The sequence below is a fragment of the Simochromis diagramma genome, unplaced genomic scaffold (assembly GCF_900408965.1).
Source record: "Simochromis diagramma unplaced genomic scaffold, fSimDia1.1 OVJJ01000426.1, whole genome shotgun sequence".
Lineage (NCBI taxonomy): Eukaryota > Metazoa > Chordata > Actinopteri > Cichliformes > Cichlidae > Simochromis > Simochromis diagramma.
The window spans coordinates 3,101-24,328 of NW_024387170.1; the positions used below are offsets into that span (position 1 = coordinate 3,101).

General features: G+C 39.2%; 2 protein-coding genes and 1 long non-coding RNA gene across 5 annotated transcripts; 1 reads left to right on the top strand and 2 right to left on the bottom strand.

Moving 5' to 3' along the window:
* Positions 1-380: 380 nt before the first annotated feature.
* LOC120744579 (E3 SUMO-protein ligase ZBED1-like) lies at positions 381-2,315 on the bottom strand. Its single transcript, XM_040049072.1, has 3 exons — positions 1,243-2,315; positions 651-1,032; positions 381-578 (listed from the first exon to the last, which is right to left on the bottom strand). The coding sequence occupies exons 1-3, from the start codon at positions 2,313-2,315 to the stop codon at positions 381-383; spliced, it is 1,653 nt and encodes a 550-aa protein (XP_039905006.1).
* A 2,609-nt stretch (positions 2,316-4,924) lies between these two features.
* LOC120744585 lies at positions 4,925-12,298 on the bottom strand. Its single transcript, XR_005698400.1, has 2 exons — positions 9,789-12,298; positions 4,925-6,359 (listed from the first exon to the last, which is right to left on the bottom strand). It is a non-coding gene; the product is annotated as an uncharacterized LOC120744585 (long non-coding RNA).
* Positions 12,288-19,593, top strand: LOC120744583. 3 transcript variants are annotated; one of them, XM_040049077.1, is made up of 3 exons: positions 12,289-17,674; positions 17,867-19,278; positions 19,460-19,593. In XM_040049077.1, the coding sequence occupies exons 1-2, from the start codon at positions 12,380-12,382 to the stop codon at positions 17,954-17,956; spliced, it is 5,385 nt and encodes a 1,794-aa protein (XP_039905011.1). In that variant the 5' UTR covers positions 12,289-12,379; the 3' UTR covers positions 17,957-19,278; positions 19,460-19,593. The 3 variants fall into 3 exon arrangements, with proteins under 3 accessions (XP_039905010.1, XP_039905011.1, XP_039905012.1); XM_040049076.1 differs by having other exon boundaries at positions 12,288-19,278; XM_040049078.1 differs by lacking the exons at positions 17,867-19,278; positions 19,460-19,593 and having other exon boundaries at positions 12,290-17,251; positions 17,382-17,638.
* The last annotated feature ends 1,635 nt before the right edge of the window (positions 19,594-21,228 follow it).

A 21,228-nucleotide genomic window follows, 5' to 3' on the forward strand; every position in this document is an offset into this window, starting at 1 on the left:
GATTAATCGCAACTCGAAATATATGTGTATATGTGTATATATGTGTAAAAATCGGGACAGATAGTGGTTTTTAACACACTTGTTTGTTTTATTTATTATTAATTGTCAGTACAAGCAGTACAAGCAGAACAGGGCTTCAAATAATTGTGAGGGATTTTTACTGAATGTTTTCCACCCGTTTAAATCTAGCACATTGTTTTATCCATATACATCTTCAAGTTCACAGAACATAGGCCTAATTCAACAGGCAAAATAGAAAAAATCTCCAATCATCCTTTTGGGTAAGGTAGATTAGTGCAAAAAAATATGAACAACAGTGAAAAGTATTGTTTAAATCACATTCAACCATAGAACAAGCTCTAAACACACGGTCCTCTGGTCTACTCATCCTTCAGCCAGTTGCTGAGACAAACCAACTTGTCCACGTTCTCTGAGTGCAGAGCAGACCTCTTCTTGTTCACAATGTGCCCTGCTACAAAGAACAGCCTCTCACAGGGCACTGTGGAGGCAGGAGTGGCCAGGTATCTGCGAGCAAGGCGGGCCAGCTGGCTGCGGGCTCCTGCATGAGCTGCCCACCACTGTAAGGGACAGTCCTATAAGGCAGTGCAGGGCTCTGCTCTGTAGCGCTGTATGGCTCTTTCCTGCTGTACCTCCTCCTCTGACTCAGAGTCAGAGTCCATCTGCAGCAGGCTCAGCCTCTTCTTGGCTGGACCTTCTTCTGCAGTGTGTGATCTTCTAGGAGAGTCTTCATGCAGCATGCCTGCCAGTGTGGTCCACACTGCTTCTCTGTCAGTCTTGGGCACACTGCGTAGGTCTTTAAAACGTGGGTCCAGTGCAGTTGCGATCTGGAGCAATGCATAGTTGGTATGTTCCTGGCGGGAAGCAAGGTCTTCCTTAAACTTCTCTTTAAACCTCACCACATATGCAGGGTCCTCATCAGTTACTTCCATGACACGGCGCAGGTGGCAGAAGGCTGGTAGAACTACAGAGCAGGAGACGTAGGCCTCTCCTCCCAGCAGTTCAGTCACATATCTGCAGTGGAATACACACACACACACACACACACAGATAAGACAGCAAATTTAAAAAAAAAAAGCTTTTTAATACTAGGTAATATTAATAAAATATTTGATTTCATTTATTTTTTAAATAAGACATTTTCATAATAACAAAACTGATTTAAGATGTATGTTTGATACATTTAATCTAAACCTACAATTATGGTCACAATGACAGGCTCACCTGCAGGGTTCTAGAAGTGTCTCCAGTCTCTGGAGTTTGTCCCACTCTGGAGGCGTCAGGAGGACAAGTTTATGCTTTTGTTTATCCAGAGTCGCGGTTACTGCAGTTTGGTTGCGGATCAAGCGCTTCACCATCTCCAGCGTGGAGTTCCAGCGCGTAGGCACGTCCTGGGCCAACGGCTCCTCCTTGCGCCCCAGTGACACCTGCTCTGCGTTCAGCTCTGCTGTGTTTGCTGGGCTGTGCTTAAAATGGCCAACAATTTTGCGGCATTTGGCCAGCGCAGTGACAAAGCCACTGTCTGCGAGACTCACTGTGATGCATCTCTGTAGAATGTGCGCGGTACACGGCATGTGATTGAATGGCATGATGCGAGCCGCGGCGATCATATTGCGCGCACTGTCCGTGCCTACTGTTGTCACCTTCTCCTCAATTCTCCACCTGCGAGCAACAGTCTGGAACTGCTCTGCACAAGCCTCCGCAAAGTGCCGCTCTTCCGTTTTCATTATAGTCAGCGCAAAGGATGTCAGACCCCAGGCTTCAGTGATTAAATGCGCAGTAACTCCCAGGTAATTGTCATTACTCAATGATGTCCAGTGGTCTCCTGTCAGAGCTACGCATTCTGTGTGAACTAAAACCTCTTCTTTTTTCTTTTTCTCCGTTTCATACAGTTCGTGGATTCCAATTGTTATTGTGCTTCTCGCTGGGGGCTTGTAGGACGCGTCCTGAGATGCAACCTTTAAAACATCCGCAAAACCCTTGTCCTCCACAATGCTTAGCGGTCTACAGTCCTTTGCTATCCATTTGGCTATATTGTCGGTCAGTTTGTCCAAAGAAGACTTGCCGAGTGGCCTGCGTTCACTAAGAGTGGTCTGACGCAGGCCGGGTGAAGCTGCTGCCCCGACAAACGCGTGTTTGGCATTAAGGTGGTATTTTAAGGTCGAATTTGAACGTTGAAATTGAAACTCTTTACTACAGTGAGTGCAAATTACAACGCGTTTGTTTATTGTCCCATCTATGTTCTTCTTGTATTTAAATTCCCCATCCAGAAGGCCATCCTGTTCCTGCTTCTCCATTTTCAGTGGCGCAGTAAACAAATCAAGTGGAATTATGGGAGCGACTTATCTGCGTGTTGCGCTAAATAGTGAAATATTCTAACGTAATTAATTCCAAAATTTAATTATCGCAATTAACGCGTTAATTTCGACAGTTATAATATAAATATATTGGCTTTAAAACATCTTTGCAGACTGTCCTGGACTGGTTGTTTTTTTTGTTTGTTTTTTTTAGGTCTGGTGAACTCTATCACCAGCTCTTTGGTGTTGGTGTTCAGGAGTAGAGCCTTCTAATAATATTTATTCAAGTTATAGAATTAAAGTTCTGCTAGTTTTTTCTGTAGCAAATAAATATTGTATAAAATATTTAAAATCACCTACATTTTTTATGTTTACAATGCCCATTGTGTGTAATACTGGAATTTCCTACGACCCGTGAACGCCTCATCTTTTACCTGACTGCCGGACATCCGCCTTTCTGCACACTTCGCTGAGTCCGCTCTGGGTGAGTGCTGCTGCTCTGCTTCTCCTCTCCTCTTCTAAATGTTTATACTCTGTTTGTGCGATTTAACGAGTTCTTTTAGTGATTTATAAAGCCAACCGAGGTATAACTCATATTAGAGTAACACAGTGGTTGCTTTTTCTTAGTGAAACTTTGTCATTTTTGTATGTAAAAGGAGTGTTTGATGAGCTAACAACCCGATGCTAATGCCTAGCGCTCCTTTGAGCCCAGTGTGAAATGAAAATTTGACTGTGAACCACGGTTATTGTGTTGTTTTATTAATTACATTTGGTGTGTTCGTGTTTGTCAGTCTGTTACATAAGGTGCAGTTAGTTCTCTTCACAAATCAGTTGGTTAAAACAGCCTCATTCTTTATGCTGTAAAGTTTTTAACGAACCGCCATCTTAGATTCAGTGTCAGCTGTCGGCAAGATCAAAGGAGCCATTTTACCGCCTCTGACCGAACACGGGAGAAAAAGAGTCACGTTTGTCCAGGTCTTGTGGGTTAATTAAGAGAAAGGAGGGGGGGGAGAAACTGAGGATTAAACATAGGCTATGTCCCCACATACACGGGTATTTTTGAAAACTGAGACTTTCCGTTTCCGTTTTAAAAAACAATCCCGTCCACACATAAATGCAGAAATGAAGGAAAACTCTGCTAGGAACATACCAAAGCAGCAGGTGGCGATATATTCCTAACCGTGTAGAAATGTTGGCCAATCAGAAGTCTAGAAGCCTCGGTGGGAAATAGCAAACAAAGATGGGGCATAGAAGCAGAACCGAGTCATATCTGTGGGGGGACAGTAACTGTGTGCGTATATGTAAGCATTTAAACACTGCAGAGAGAACAATTAACAGTAACCGTATTGTAGAAATGCATTTCATTGAAACAATAACGTGGCGCACAGTGTGACGTCAAAAAAGGCGCTGCGTTTTCTCCGTGTCCCTGTCCACACATAAATGCAAAAACGGAGTTTTCAAAAATATCCTGGCAAGCGTTTTTAGTTTTTCAGTGACCGAAAACGCCGTTTAAGTGTGGACGAAAGGTGCAAACGGATAGAAAAATCTCCATTTTCAAAAGTACCTGTGTACGTGTGGACATAGCCCAAGAATAATAAGAACTCCTAATTTGTAGACTTTAATTTTTAAGAACTGTTTAACAAGGCTTGTTTGTGCCAACCTAAATCTGCAGCACAGTTTAAATTCTCACTTTGTGGAAAATTAATGAAATAAACAACAGCCCACCTTCACATAAATAAAATATGTCAGTATATTATTATTATTAATATGGTATATAGATATTTATTTTAAAATAACAGCATATTTAATGATACTATGTGCAGTTGGTAATATTTTAGGAAGTAGAATTTGAATGCAGACCACCTCAAATATTAAAGCCTTAAAAATATACATCGTGCAGTTTTTCATGTATGAGTGATTTTGCAATCTTAAATGAGATGTAGACCAAAGAAAACAGAGGAGAGTTGTTGTTGTTTGTATTCCAGCTGTAGTAAACAAAGAAGTTTAGTGAATCTTTTTGACAACAGAGAGTGATGCAGTATTGATGCTGATTTGAGTTTTCTGATCCTGTATTTTTGCTCTTTGTCTTTTGTTACACAGAGTGAACTAGAAGCTTGGTTTTGCCTTTGCTGGTAAGTAAACAGTGATTGTAACTGAAGCAATATGAAATTGGGATTGTGTAACATGTTTAGCAATTTATATACAATAGTTTGGCTTTTTGTGATATCTTGCCATTTGCTCATGGGCAAAAACACATTTAGGATTTATAAGCAGTAAAGCCCCCCCCACTAGATCTCTGAGTGTCCCTAAAAATGTCCCTGAAGTTTAATAGGCCATTTATGTCTAATTTTAATTTTAAAGGCTTATCAAAGCATTTCTGTAGTAATTATTGTTTTTATTACACATGTTAAGGCCATTTGAGACTCTGCAATTAAATGTTGCCCTCTTTAGACTAAAGTGAGTTCATTTTGTCTGAGGTAAAGTGCTGGGAAAAGTCTTTTTTCCTTGCAGATTTATTTTGTTCATGCTTTTTTGTCACATGTTTCAAATCACCTAACAGGGATGATATGAATAAATACAAAAAAGCATTTTAAAGTGATGATTTCACGTATGAAGCAGAGAAAACCAAACCAGAGCTATCTGTTCTAATGTGAGAACATGCTGGTCTCTAATACCCAGCTGTGGAAGCCCTGATACGAAGAACTACCATCAAGCATTTATAGTATCAAGTATCATTTGTGATTGTTGCATGCTTTGAAACTGTGATGTTATCATTTGATCAAGTGTGCAGTGCGAGCAAATCATTGCTTGTGGTATCTGCTGTGTTATGTAATAGCACCAAAGTATTAGAGCTTTACGTTAATGAGGAATTTCTGTGGCTTATTGCAGATTGATAAAACGACACATCACCTTAATAAAGACAGAAATCTTTAATAAGGTGCAGAAAGAGAAGATCGGGTGTTTATAGTAAAGCTGTTGTAAACAAAGAATTTAACAGGATTTTTTTTTTCACTACAGATTGTGATGCAGTATTGACTCTGATGCTGATTTCAGTTGTCTGATTCTGTATTTTTGTTCTTTTGTTACACAGAGTGAAACAGAACTTTGGTTTTGCGTTTGCTGGTAAGTAAGCAGCAATTGTAACTGCAGTAATATGACATTGTCACTGTGTAACATGTTTAGCAACTTACCTAACGTAGTTTGGTTTTTGTGACATTACCATTTATTGATGGGCAAAATCAAATGGTCAGAATTTATACCTTGTAGCAGCAAAGGCCCCACACATGACCTCTGACTGTCCCTGAAGTTTAACAGGCCATTTGTGTCTGATTTTTATGTTTGAACACAAACAACTGTTTTTATACAGTTGTTTGTGTTCTCCGTTTGTTTGTGGATTTACGTAGCAGAGCACCACAGTTGTTGATTTATATCTTCACTCATATTCTGCTTATGTATTACATTAAAGTCAGACCACTATAGAAGTATTTTTGCCTGAGTGAACAGAAGTGGTAGGTTAAACATTTAAGCAATAATAAAAAACTCAGAGAACCAGAGTTGTGAGTAGGCAATGTTGTGTATGTTAAAGCCTGTGTGTAATTTATATACACTAAGTTTAAATCAGTTTCTTAATAATTTGCTTGATACAATGTGTTTGAAAATTTTATATAAAAGGGAAATATTGAAAAATACAAAAAGATTCCTGCCAACAGGTACAATGGAAGGACTTTTTATTATAATTTTTGTAATTGCAAAAATGGTGTGCCACTGTTGTTACTATAACATGTCAGAATTTACATGTATTTTAGGATTTACATATTCAGATCAGAACTAAAACCTAATGAGGTTTTCCGTTGATTCTAACAGTTGTGGTTTTTTCACACTTTATTAAGCACTGACTTGTGATAGAAAATGATGGAGCTAAAAAGCCATAATCTGTACCAACAAATATTGGTGCCTCTTTTTTGCACTTCTGTAGTATGCATGCCTTTATTACACATGTTATCACCATGTGAGACTCTGTAACTGAAGTTTGTCCTCTTCAGACTACAGTGAGTTCATAAAGGCTTGGAGAAATTGAGGATTTTACTAGTTATTTCATGTCACAGTAAATTGGATTGTGTGCGAAGAGGTTCAACAGTCTAAGTCATTAAACAGTGATCTGATGTGTTGTTTCCTTTCTCTAGGATACTGATCTGATCGTCGCAAGTCTGGTAAGTAAAGGTTTTGTCTGCGGTACAGTGCTGAGAAAGGTCTTTCTTCCTTGCAGATTTATTTTGTTTATGCTTTTTTCACATGTTTCAAATCATCTAACAAGGATGACCTGGATAAATACAAAAAGCAGTTTTAAAGTGATGATTTCATTTTTGAACCAGAACAACCTGGTCTAATGTAAAAATATGTTGGTCTCTAATACCCAGCTGTGGATGCCCTGATAGCAACAATTACCATCAAGCATTTACAATAACTGGTAATGACTGGTTTACATCACTGGTTGATTTTGGTCCACTATAATTTCAGAATTGTCATAATTAGATCCAAACAGGACAGGCAAAAAAAGAAAAGAAAAAAGTCTTAATTAAGGCCCAATATAGGGTTTTCAAGTCATGCCAAGTACCACGGTGGTTAGCACTGTTGCCGCACAGCAAGAAGGTCCTGAGTTTAATTCCAACATCAGGCCGGGGTCTTTCTGTGTGGAGTTTGCATGTTCTCCCGGTGTCTGCGTGGGTTCCCTCCGGGTACTCCGGCTTCCTCCCACCGTCCAAAGACATGCAGCTTGTGGGGATAGGTTAATTGGATAATCCAAATTGTCACTAGGTGTGTATCTGCGAATGAATGTGAGTGCGAATGGTTGTCTGTCCCTGTGTGTTGGCCCTGCGACCCTGCCTCTCGCCCTATGACAGCTGGGATAGGCTCCAGTGCCCCCCGCGACCCTGAAAAGGATAAGCGGAAGTGAATGGATGGATGGATAGGGTTTTCAAGTCATACCAAGTATCTTAATTTCATTAAAGTCCAGACTGATTCGTTTACACCATGTGTTTTGTTTCATTCATTCAATTGGACTTGCTTGTGTGCTTCAGATCCTAAGTGTGATTAAACTTAAGCCCAGGACCTGATGAGTTGATGTAGGTCCTGAAGTAGTAAAGGAACTCTGGGACATCACAGTAACAGCACCATGTTTGACTTTAATGCTGGTGTTTTTCTCTCACTATAGATGATTCAGTTTAGTGCAGTTAGTCAGCACAGCTCTTGGTTATCATCGAGATATTATTAGGCAACTTGTTTTTGCATGTTCAGCTACAACATCTGGGAGGGTTTCTGTTTTCTGAGGTCTCCAGATCCTTAGTAGTCTCTTTGTAAACCTTTACAGAACTATATGTGTTTGTTTCACATTAGAGCAGCTCACGACTAGCAGTTTAGGGACAATTAAATATTCACATAGGACAGGGGTCTCAAACTCCACTCTTCAAGGGCCGGTGTCCTGAAGCTTTTCCACGTGTCCCTGTTACAAAACACCTGAATAACATTTGTAGGTCATTAGTGAGAGTATAGAATTTGACTGTGTGCTGAAGTGGCATCCCCTAAGACTACTCAAATGTAAGTAATTTAAGTGTTTGGAAAAATGTACTTCTAAAAGTACTTTCATTGCATCATGTTCATTCACTCATGAGCTGCTATAACATGAATCAAATTGCTGAATTACCACCTCAGCATGCAGTCAGGTTCTGTAGAGTTTTGCTAATGACCTACTAATGTTATTCAGGTGTGTTGCAACAGGGACACATAGAAAAGTTTCTGGACACCAGGCCTTAAGGACCAGAGTTTGAGACCACTGGTGGTAGGGCATTGTGGATTTCAAAAGCTTCTTCCCTTAAATCACTGCCTAAAAACTGCTTTTTGTAATTTGTCATAATGACTTGCAAAGTATAGGTGGGATGAAAACATAAACATAAGACATTTTATAGTGGCCTGATATTTTTATCAAGGCTGTTTTTTGAAAATAATCCTGGCCTAATTTACAAAAGATGAACTGTCTGAAAGTCATGTTTGTTTGTTTGTTTAAGAAATGTGGGAATGTCCAGCAAAGATCTTACATGCAACAGCTCAGATACAGCACTCACTTCTGTTCTTTTTATCATGAAATGATCTACAAAGAAATTATCATCATACTAAATTTTGCTAATTAGGCCTTAATATCAGCTATGATAAGTTTATTATAGATTTAGTGTAGTGCTTATTGCTGTGTATCAAACATGCCCCAAATGTGACTGAAATATGTAGAAACTGCTGTGTAGAAACTAGCTGTCTCCAAATTTCTCATTTTGCCAAAATTCATACAGAGTGACCTGAAACTGTCTGCTCTAACCTCAGTGTGTTGGTTTTGTTGGACCATTTAATATTTACAGTAAGTTACTGTAGCAGCACGTCTTGGTTTGAGTTTATAGACTTAGTTTATTGTTTTAATAGAATGTAAAAATGTCCTTATAACAGTTCCACCATCATTTGTTAAACATTGTCATTCTGTTCACTCCAATAATTTACTGTAGAACTCTTTAGTATTTAAAGCCCTACATGTACTGTATTTTTGAGATTATAAGGCATAATGTCAATAAACAAGCCTGTTTTTAAGGCACATTAAGCCAAACAAAACAGTCAGATAAGTCAAACTTTATTCAAGTCATTCACAAACAACTCTCAACACTGTTCAGTTGTAACACATAAAATACAGAACAATACACTCACTTTTCAGGATTTATGGACTGATGAATGTGGATTGATCAGTTTGAAATCTGCTTCATAAGCATGGCTCTCAACAGGTGCCAGGTCCTTGTACACACACCATAATGTTATGTTGAAGCACCGTACGAATTACTCTGCGAGGGTCCTGACTATGGTAGCCATGCTCCGACAATACATCAAGTGGTGCTGCTTTGTAGCTTACCAAAGTCATACTAAAACATTTGACAGATTTAACAGAGTGCCGTGTAGCACATAGAAGTGGTTTGAAATCAGTAAGCACAACCATACATAAGGTGCACTGTCTATTTTTGAGAAAATTAAAGGCTTTTAAATGTGCCTTATAGTCTGAAAAATACGGTAAAGCCAGGTTTATTGGAAGTGTGTCTAATTCCACTTTCTTTCTGTCTTACAGGTGACCTGCTGCAGAAGACCCTCTCTCTCTATCATTAACAAGCAATTCTGTCTATCCTATCACTCTCCCTCTCCCTGCTCAATCTTTTTTGACAAGCCATTCTATCTTCTATCCATTCTCCGCCATGTGCTCTATCTAATTTTGACAAGCTTAAACCTGTGTTGACAAGAAACCTAGTTTGACAAGAAACCAAGTTTGACAACAAACCAAGGTTGACAAGAAACCAAGTTTTTGGAAATTGAAGTTACCGCAACTTCGTCAATCTGTATTCAGAATTCTGAGAGATCTCTGCTCTCACTGCTCCATCTTTCCTGTCATTAAACTCTCTCATATCCACTCATTTTACTGGAAATTACAAGTAGAAAGTTAAAATTACAGTAGTAGAATTACAGTACAGTAGAACTCACAGTAGAAACTACTTACACAGCCCTACATTTGTCATTTTAATTTTGCATTACACTTTGGAATAAACATTGATTGGCTGTTTGGCTTACAGGTGCAATTACTTTGAGAAATTATATAAAATATACACCTCTTAAAGGTTTATTTGTAATAAGACAATCTGGTCATTTTGTAATATATACATTCAGACTGCTCTATTTAGATAAATATTAAATTAGATTCAAATACATTTTTCAAGTCTGTTTCACTGGCTATAACATTTGACTACAGTAAGTTTAAACTATTATTATTTAAGGACAAACCCATTTCTATCACTCAGTGTAAGTATTCAGTTACAATTGTCATCTAGAGGCTGCCCTGAGAACCCAGACTTCCTGTTTCCTGACTGCTGCAGAACATCCAGCTGAAGAATCCTCATCACCTGTCATCTGATCACCACACCACCACAGCTCCTTATATTTGCTTTAGATTTTAGATATCTGAAAGATTTACACAAAGTCTACTTTAAAACTAAGAGTTTTATTATAGCCTGTTGATTGATTGTTGAGATTTATTCTGCATATTACTTCACAGAAGTATAGACCTATTCATTAACCAGTCTGGTTAAAAAAAAAAGAATAATATACAGTTTTTGAAAAAGCTACAATAAAACTTTTTAAAGATCTTTCAATAACTTTTATATTGAGTTTGTATTTAAGTCAGCCTTTTACATCTATTAAACAGTTATAAGAACACTTTACCATTTGTATAGTTTTACATTTATCCATTTAATAGAAACTTGAGGAGTTTTTCAGTGTTTACAGGTTGAGTTTTTGTATACATTTGTGTATAAATACATATAAGGTCCAGTTTGTACTTGCACAAAATGCCAAGGAAAGGTCAAAGGTCACAGTCCCAGAAGCTTAGATGGCAAAAGCAGAAGGAACAGGTAAATCTTTCTCAGACCGGTGAGCAGGTAAAGGTGTCTGTTACAAGTATTCCCAGTCCAGAAGTGCAGCTCAGCATTCAGACGGCCGCAGTGTCTTATGCAGATGTGGTAAAGAGAGGTGTTTGCTCATCATCGGTGCCAAATGCTAAAGTACAGCAGGTAATCCAGACTGAACCCCAGCTAACTGTGCAAACGCAGCATGATGGAGAAGCTCCAGGACCATCTCATGTACAGGTTACAAACAGTGAAAGTCGTCCACGAGTGAGTAGCATCTGTGCATCCCGAAGCCAGGCCAATGCGAAGTATGGAAAGTACCGGAATCAGCAATGCATGGCGAACAGTTTGGTTTTCCTGTCATTCTTACATGAGGATGAATTCATTACCAGAGCAGATCTTAACCGTGTGTTGGACAAAGGCCATGCCGTGTATTCAGATGCCAGAAAGAGGTTTGTGAACAGCGTGTTTCTAGCCTGTGATGAACTTCCCACTGTGATCATCAGCCGCAGACACGAGTATCAAGTCGACATGTCTCAGTTTGCTCATTACGGCACATTTGACGGTACAGATCATCTTCCGAGCCTTGAACAGGGACTACAGCGTTTGGCTTCAGAGTTTCGCTACGCTTTGCTAGTCATGGGAGGAACAGTCATCGCAGTTTCCAGGCTGACTTCAGGTGAATACGCATATTTTGACCCTCACCCACGTAGGTCTACAGGAATGCCATTGTCGCTAAGTGTAAGTGGTGGAACTGCAGTTATGTTAAAATTCACACGTCTTAACGACATGATTGACAGGATCAAACGTTTGTACCGAATGTTTAGCATCGCACCAACCTGCGCTTATGAGCTACAGCCTGTTGAGTTTCACAGTGAAAACGTTGCTGACCAAAGAGATGCTGATGAAAACAGACAAACAGCTACAACTGTTCCAGCACCAGCTTTAAATGAACCTGAATTTGAAACCCCAAAATCCACTGAGCAGACACAGAAAACTGTGGCCGACACTTTAGCTACTGAAGTGATGTCATCCAGAGTGGATTATTCAAATGAGCCAGCTGCTGAGCTGAACAATTCTGATTATTTAGAAATAGAAACCTCTGCATCTTCTGTGAGAGAACCTCAGGTAACATCAGATTCTGTTCCTCAGAAGGATCCAACCGCTGCCTCCTGTTCAACAAAGACAACACAGGAACTTTCACATAAACTGCTGAAATATAGTAAACAGGAAAGGAAAAAAATGAGGAGAAGATCATTGGCCCAACAAAAACTACCAAAAAGAAAGGATCCTGATCACAGACAAAAGAAGAGTGTGTACAAAAGTAATCTATATAAGCTAAATCCTATATATAGACAGAAACAGAGGGAACATTTGAGAAAGATCTATAAGGAAAGAGTTGATTTTAAGGAAAAACAGAAGGCGCAAATGAGAAGGATCTATAGAGAAAGTGCTAAAATTAGAGAGAGAAAAAGAGAACGTGTCATAAGGATGTATAAAGAAGATTCTTCATTCAGAGAAAAGCAGAAGGAACGTATAACAAGAACATACAGAACTTGTGCTGGATTCAGAGAAAAACATAAAGCTTACATGAGGTCATATGTTTCTAACCTATATAAAGAAAGTGTAGAATTTAGACAGAAAAAAAAATGTTACATCACTAAACGTTATGGAGAAGAGAGACAATTTCAGCAGCAACACAAGGACAATATGAGAGAACGAATGAGAGTAAAATATTGGAACAGTATTTCTTTTAGACAGATGCATAATATCAGATGTGCAATGAAAATAAAAAGAAAATATCGTCAGATGCATCGACCAGCTGAAAGTTTACAGTGTCATCCAGATAACACTTTGATGAATGAGGCCATATCTCGTTTCAGATCCAACATTAAATCAGCACCATCTTATGTTTGTACTGTTTGTCTAAAAGCTTCTTTTCCTAATCAGGTGAAAATCTGCAAAAGACAAAATTACTCAAAACACCAAACTGTAGCTCATCAGTGTCTAACTGGTAAATATGTTCATGTGTGTGATGAAGCATGTAATGATCACTGCAGCTTTCCTGTTGAGAGAAAAAAAGAGTATATCTGTCACACGTGTCACAGTTCCCTCAAAAGTGGATGCATGCCCAGGCTTGCTGCTGTTAATGGTTTAGAACTGCAGGATATTCCAGCTGAACTTTGCGATCTCAACATTCTGGAGAGACATCTGATTGCCAAATGCATACCATTTGCTAAGATTATTCCTCTTCCAAAGGGCAGACAGAGACTCATACGTGGTAATGTGGTGTGTGTACCATCTGAAGTCCAACAAACAGTTGACATTTTGCCTCGGTTAAGAAACCATTCCCAGATCATGAGGATAAAGCTGAAAAGACGACTGTGCTACAAAGGCCATCAGCTGTTCCAGACTGTTACCTGGTCTAAACTAATTCAAGCCCTGCGTAAACTGAAACAAATTCATCCACAGTACACAGATATTGTTATCAGAGATGATGCATTGCTTTGTGATCCAACGTTACCTGATGATGACAGCAGTGATGAAGCCAGCATGGGAAGTGATGATTATGATGAAGCAGATTTAATGGAAATTGACAACTATGAAAAAGATGCCCTTTTGTGTGAAAGTGAGTCTGAAAGTGAACAAGATATTAATATGCAATCCTGTGATGAACAACCAGAGGAACAAAATCCAGATGAACCAGAAAGTGATTTGAACAATGGAGGTTTTGCTCTAGAAAGTTGTCTGCAGCCTGTTGACATTTCAGAAGAGATTCTCTGTTTCACTGATAACACATATTGTGTGGCTCCTGCAGAAAGAAACAATCCTGTTAGCTTCTTCAGAACTCCTCATTTGGAAGCCATGGCATTTCCTGTGCAGTTTCCTACTGGTCAGAATACACTTGATGAAAAGAGACGTCTCAAGCTCACACCGAGTGCATACTTCAAGTCAAGGCTTTTCAACATTGATGCAAGATTTGCTAAAGACACAAATTACCTGTTTTTCTCACAGTTTGTCACTGAAATACATTTGGCTAATTCCAGCATGACAATACAGCTAAGGAAAGGTAAAACTATGACCAAAGATGGACGCAAAATCACATCAGGAATGTTACAAAGTAAGACAGAAGTAGAGAAGCTGGTAAGAAATAAAGATGCAATCAGATTTATGCAGCCACTCAGAGGAACTCCAGCTTACTGGCAGAAAACTACCAGAGATCTATTCAGCATGGTTCGCCAAATAGGAACACCTCAGTTCTTTGTCACTTTCTCTGCTGCTGAGATGAGATGGCCTGAAGTGATTCAAGCAATAAAGAGACAGCAAGGTGAAGAGGTTGATTTTGAAGCCCTGGACTGGTCAGAAAAGTGTGAAATTCTAAGATCAAATCCAGTAACCACCATGCGGATGTTTGATAAACGTGTTGAGGCTTTGTTCAGAGATTTGCTTTTTTCTCCTGCACAGCCCCTTGGTGAGATCATTGATTACTTTTACAGAGTTGAGTTCCAGCACAGAGGTAGTCCACATATACATATGTTGCTGTGGATTCGAGAAAAGGTAGAAGTAGATGTGGATGATGACCAAACTGTCTGTGACTTTGTTGACAGATACATCTCAGCTCAACTCCCTGATCCAGAAAAACAACCTGAACTGCACAAAAAAGTCACTGAGCTACAAAAGCACAGCAAAAACCACACAAAGACATGCTTTAAGAGTGTGAACTCTGGTTGTAGATTTGGGTTTCCCAAACCACCAGCCACAAGAACAATGATTGTGAGACAGGATGAGGATTCAGACACTGAAGCTGCAAAAGCCAAACTCAGACCTTTGTTGAACCTGCTGAAGGAACCTGAAGCTGCTTCCCTCACCATAGAGCAGATTCTGTCACGATGCAACTTGACAATGAATGAGTATGAACAATGCCTCCAGAACATAAACAAGAAAACAGCTCTGATTCTGAAACGTGACCCAAAGGACTGTTGGATCAACAATTACAACCCAGACCTGCTTGAAGCCTGGAACTCTAATTTAGATGTCTCATTAATTTTGAATGCCTATTCATGTGTAGAATACCTCTGTAAATATATAACGAAGAAAGAATCTGGCCTCTCTGAATACCTGAAGACAGTTATTGACAACTCTGATAAGAACACCGTCAATGAATGTGATGAAATGAGAGCTGTGATGCAGGCTTACTCAAAAAAGAGAGAAATCAGCGCACAGGAGTGTGTGACTCGAGTCTGTGGCCTAAAAATGAAAAAATGTTCCCGCAGTGTTGTATTTGTACCAACAGATGATAACCCGGTAAAAATGAGTCGCCCCATGAGCTTCCTGGAAAGCACAACACACGACAGTTGTAATATTTGGATGACAAGTTTGAGTGATAAATACAAATGCAGACCTGAGACCCCAGAATATGAGGAAATGTCGCTGGCTGATTTTGCTGCCCTGTGCCGGTTGGTGAGTGGTCCAAATGAAGGAAAAGATGTGCTTCCTCTTCTAAACCAGCTTGGATTTGTACAAAGGCGAAAGAATGATAAACCAGCTATAATCAGGTATTACCACTGTTCACAGGAAAAAGATCCTGAGCAATATTATGGTCGACTGTTGAGACTTTACCTTCCACACAGATCAGAGCAGGAACTGAAACCACAATGTTTCCAAACCTATCAGTCCTTCTACAACTCGGGTTTTGTGCGACTTCCATGTTCAGACCACAGTGAGTCTGTGAAACGGATTGTGAAAAGAAATAAAGACAAGTATGAGAAGAACTCTGAGGATATTGAGAGTGCACTGGAAGAGTTTGAACAAAATAGGGATGTTGTGATTGATGAATGGTGTAATCTTGCTCCTGAATCTGAAGTTGTGAGGCTGCAATGTGATGAGAATCTTCCTGAGAGACATTCTGATGATGAGAACGAACAGGAGAATGTCCCCGACTACAGTCGTCAGTCTGATGCTGTAACAGAGATCAGAGCCATCAGAGAACAACCTGCAGTAGATCCAGCTGTGGTACGTGTAATGTATCAGAATCTGAACCAGAAGCAGGCCTGCGTGTTCTATGCCATAAGAGACTGGTGTATTCAGCGAGTTTGTGGTTTGAACCCAGATCCATTTTTCTTCTATATCAACGGTGGTGCAGGAACTGGAAAGTCACATCTGATTAAGTGTATTCACTCTGAAGCATCAAAGATCCTGAGCAGACTGCCTGCTAATGCAGAAGAAGCTGACATATCAAATCCAACTGTTTTACTTACTTCATTTACCGGGACAGCAGCTTTTTCTATCAATGGCTCTACATTACATTCTCTACTGAAACTACCCAGGAGTCTGAAACCACCCATTCAAGGACTTGGTAACCAACTGGATGAAGTCAGATCTGAGCTGATGAATGCAGAAATTATTGTTATTGATGAGATTTCAATGGTTTCAAAACCCCTTTTTGCCTATGTGGATGCAAGACTGAAACAAATCAAAGGCACTCAGAGACCTTTTGGTGGAATGTCAGTTTTAGCTGTTGGAGATTTTTACCAGCTGCCACCAGTGCGACAGTCTAAACCTCTCTGCGTTTACGATCCAGAACAGATTGACCTATGGCAGGAACATTTTCAGATGATCACTCTAACCGAGATCATGCGTCAGAAAGATGATGTGGCCTTTGCAGAGATGCTGAACAGGATTAGAGTGAAAGAAAAGACAGATGAGCTTTCTCAGTGCGACAGAGATTTGTTGTCACAGGCTGTGACTGCACCAGAAGAATGTCCAACTGAGGTCTTACACATTTATGCCACCAACAAGAATGTGGAATCCCATAACATAGATACCCTGAAGAAGCTTCATTCAAACATCATAATCATCACTGCAGACGATTTCCAGAAGGATAAACGTACAGGCAGAATGGAACGAAGAGACAAACCATTTACAGGTGGGCGAAATGATTTACCTGACACTCTGAATGTTGCTGAAGGAGCTCGAGTCATGCTGACCAGAAACTTGGACACACTAAACGGTTTAGTCAACGGTGCTTTTGGTATACTGATAAAGGTGGTGAGATCTGAAAATGATGGACACATAATCAAACTGGGGCTCAGAATGGACAACCGGCAGCCTATGAGACACAACCGCAGTGCTAATGCAGCATCTGATGATCTGGTTTACATTGAGAGAGCAGAGGAGAGTCTGAAGTTTAAAGGAGCGGTACGCAGACAGTTTCCTGTAAAGCTAGCATTCGCCTGCACAATTCACAAAACTCAGGGTCTTACAACACAGACAGCTGTAGTTTCAATGAAGAACATTTTTGAACCAGGTATGGCTTACGTTGCTCTCAGCAGGGTGACGTCTCTCAGTGGACTCTATTTGCAGGACTTGGATGAGAAAAAGATTTACGCCAATCCCGAGGTAACTGCAGCGCTCCAAACCATGAGACAAGCCAGTGTTGAGGAAATGATGCCTCTTCTTCAGGTCAGAGAAACAGCCAGCAGACTTGACACTCTTACACTGATCCATCACAATACAGAGGGTTTGCCATCTCACATCAGTGACATCAAGAGTCATCATGAAATGTGTTTAGCAGATGTTTTGTGTCTCACTGAGTCTCACCTTCAAGGCTCCTTTGTTGCAGACAGTCTTCATTTGGACGGCTACACCATGTTCAAACGCAACAGACATGTGTCCTACACAAACTTTCCTCACATGGCCAGCAGAAGTGGTGGGGGAGTTGTTGTGTATTTGAGGAATCATTTTCAGGTTCAGGTAAAACAGTATCTGCATAATGTCACTGATCTTGAGTTTTTAGTGTTGAAGGTTCAGGCTCCATTCCCTGCGCTCATTGCTGTTGTGTACAGACCCCCTGACTACAGTTTGACACCATTCATGCAAAACCTGGTAAGTCTTTTAGATTCCCTTGAAATCATGGACTGTCACCCAATCATTGTGTGTGGAGATTTTAATGAAAACCAGTTGCAGAGTGGAAGAAAACAGATTCTGGAGCAGTTTCAGTCTAGAGGGTATTCACAGCTGATCTCTTCTGCCACTACAGACAAGAACACCCTGCTTGACCTCATTTTTATTTCTCAGCCAGATCAATGTCTGCAGTCCGGTGTTCTGAGGACATATTACAGTTACCACAATCCTGTCTTTTGTGTCCTGTCCTCGAGCCAATCATGAAGTCGTCTGGTGAGTTTTGAAACAATTACAGATCATGTTTGTTACAGATTTTACTGATTGTAGAGCATGAAAAATATTTTTCATTGGAAAAAATTGTCTTCCCTACTCTGTCTGTAAGAAGACCCTTTCTTATTGCAATGTTATTAATCATTTCACCAAATCATGGCTGTACTTCATGCAGAGCCGGGAGATCTGCTTTCTGTTATCATGCACCTCAGATCTGAAATATACTGCATTAAACGGACATAATTTATTTTTTATTCTCATGTTTTAAATGACTAAATCTACTTATACATTTTTTCATGGATGTTAATTGTCATCTCCTTTTTTGATACTTTTTTTTACTCTGACGTATGTATCTCAACAAACGAGATCTTCCCCTCCAAGATGCTTTCAAATATGAAATAGTAAATAAACAAATCCCAGATAAATGCAGGTATTTATTATGGGTCACGTGAATAAATACAGACAATCATATTTTCTTGATTATAGTAAATTTTGTAGAATCAAATGTTTTTGGGATGAATGAGGTTTTGCTTATCATGTTTTACAGGTAAAAAATGTTAAAAGTTTTAAACTATCTTTAGGCTACCAGAGATGTCTATAATGATACATTATGTAGAGAAAAACATTTTTACAGCTTACAGAATATGTATAAAAACTGATTTAGAAGTACATGGAAAGTTTCTGCATCCATTTTCTGACTTGGCCTTTATCCGGGTGGGTTTGGGTTTGGGTGGATAAAGGCCAAGTCAGAATTCTCTGAGCAGCTGGAAAAAGCTGCTAATAAACAAAGACATCAGAAAGCGGGGGCTTTAGGTGTAGCCCCCGCTTTCTGACGCACTAATTAGATTTAGTAACTGACACCCCATACCAGCATTATATAGACACTTGGGGGCTGAGATGGGTGGGTATGGGGGGGTGGGTGGTGTTAAAAGCACTTTATGTTTTGTAGATGTATTTTTTTCAGACAGGACACACACAGTCCGTTTCCTTTGTGGGAAAACCTTCAAACTTCACCATCCTCAGCTGAAACAACAACATCTTAACACCATCTTCATGAACTGCTGAGCCAAACCTGATCCATCAGTGCTGGACTGCACAGATAACTACATGCCACACAGAGACTGCTGTGTTATGAACTGCCATACCAGTGTGTCTTCAATGGAGAAGATGACACACCCATCACCTGACCTCCTGCCTGATCTGGAGACCATCATGATGCTGCCACACTACAACCTCTGAGACCATCAATGATGACTCATACTGAGGAAACTGTATTTCCTGTCAGAGATGCTCAGTGATCCTCAGAGCAGAGAGAGGTATGATTCTTTATCTTTGATAAAAAATGTCAGTGTTTTTAATTCAATTAATTAATTAAAATCCTGTTTATTGAATAAATAATTCCACACTCAAATGATTATACTTGTTGACACTTTTTGAGTTTTAATTGACATTATGGATTACAAATCTATGCTTTTTCTACTCTGTCTCTCTGTGCAGGTATTGCTGTCTTCTGAGTTCTTCAGTGTCCCAACTGGGACATTCAAACCTCATTGCAGAGCTCATGTCTTTCCTCACCATCATGTGAGTGTGAGATTGCTCTGGATTCTGGTTATGTGGCCTGCAGCACCTATGAGGTATTTCAACATTGTTCATTGTATAACTTATTTGTAGTTTTTAGGCCTTAACACAAATAAAATGTTCCTTTTTCTGTATCTTTTAGAACAAGCTCGTCCAGTGTGCCTGCATTCCAGCTTCTTAGACTCTACTCAGGTGGACAGAGTATCAGTGTTTGACCACTCTTACAGACACCAACTTCTGTCAACTCACTGCTACTGATCAGGCACCTCACTCCAGGAAGACAGAGGGCTGCAAGCCTGTCATTGTTTCCAGTGTGGCTTTGCATTCTTGGGGTAGCATCAGATTTTTCCCACAAATATTCAACGGTAACACTTATTTTGAGCTTATTTATTAAATCAAAAGGCTTCCATTGTGTAAATTATATTTGATATGTTTTTGTCTTCTTTTAGATTTAGATGCAGTGATCGGATGTGCTGGAGCTTTGTTAACTGCGTGGAAAACATCTGTTTGTGATGGTATTTATAATGAGGCTTTAAGGTGACAGTTTCCTTGTGATTTCAGTCCTTTTACTAAACAAAAACATTTTTAATTAACATATTATTTTTTTACCAGCACATCATTGGTCAAAGTTAAAAAGAGCCACATGTCACACCAACAATGAATTTTTGACTCTGTTTGTGTCACCAGATTTTACAAACAATATCGGATATATAAAACTGAACTTTGGATAAATGTGCAATTATATTGTTTTGTATTTTCAATTGTTGAATAATTATGTTGTAGAACAAACTCAATCTGTTTAGCCAAACAACATAATTTGTTTTGTTAAATAGTGGATTTGTATAATTTTAGTCTATAAGTACAGCAAGCTGAATTCATACAAACACACAGCTCTAAATCTTGAATTGTAGGCTGCACAATAATGATCATTTGATTACTATGGACATTTAAATCAGAATCTATTGAACCATTACACATATTCTTTATAGAGATTACACAATCTCAAAATGCGAAAAACAAACAAACAAGTTTTTAAGAGGATAAGTAAAGAAAGCTCAAAGTGTGTTTGTATGAATATTGTCTTAGTATGGGGTGTCAGTAAGTACATGAGTATAGAATAGGTGTAACAGTGGTTTTCCACATCTGTGCTTAGACTGCTCTAAAAATATATAGATAATGGGTCAGACATATAGTTTGACCCATTAAGTCTGTTTGAAAAGTTTATGAAGTTCATGAAGGTCTCATCCAGTGCTATGTGTTTCTGTTTATCATTTTATGAGGTCACACAGCTGACATGAGTTTTGATCAGAGTAGAACCATAACATTCATGTTAATGATTCTACTGTTTACAGCTACTTCATGATGACTTTCATCGTAGTCACAGTACTATGTGAAAAGCTGTAAGAGGTAAAGTTAACCCAAATATTATCTGATCATAAGTCACTCTCTAACACAGGGCATTGATTATTTTTCAATATAATTTATTCCACAACAATGTTCTTTATTTTATCCCTGTTTCTTTAAATATGCACATCAATTGTTCAGCTGTGTGACTCTCCATACCTAAAATATATCACAATGTGAACTTCATTTCAACAGTATTCTGTAGTTTATCACCAAATCAGGAAAGCTAAACTAAAACTAAACTAAATGGAAAAAAAGAAGCTCTTGGGAGTTTTAATGAAGTT

Bases quoted from the DNA above. Each gene is read 5' to 3' on its own strand.
- LOC120744579 (XM_040049072.1), bottom strand. From the start codon at position 2,315: ATGGAGAAGCAGGAACAGGATGGCCTTCTGGATGGGGAATTTAAATAC. The intron at 1,033-1,242 runs GTGAGCCTGTCA...ATTCCACTGCAG, and splicing joins ACACTTCTAGAACCCTGCAG to ATATGTGACTGAACTGCTGG. The intron at 579-650 runs GTACAGCAGGAA...TGTCCCTTACAG, and splicing joins ACTCTGAGTCAGAGGAGGAG to TGGTGGGCAGCTCATGCAGG.
- LOC120744583 (XM_040049076.1), top strand. From the start codon at position 12,380: ATGAGGTCATATGTTTCTAACCTATATAAAGAAAGTGTAGAATTTAGA.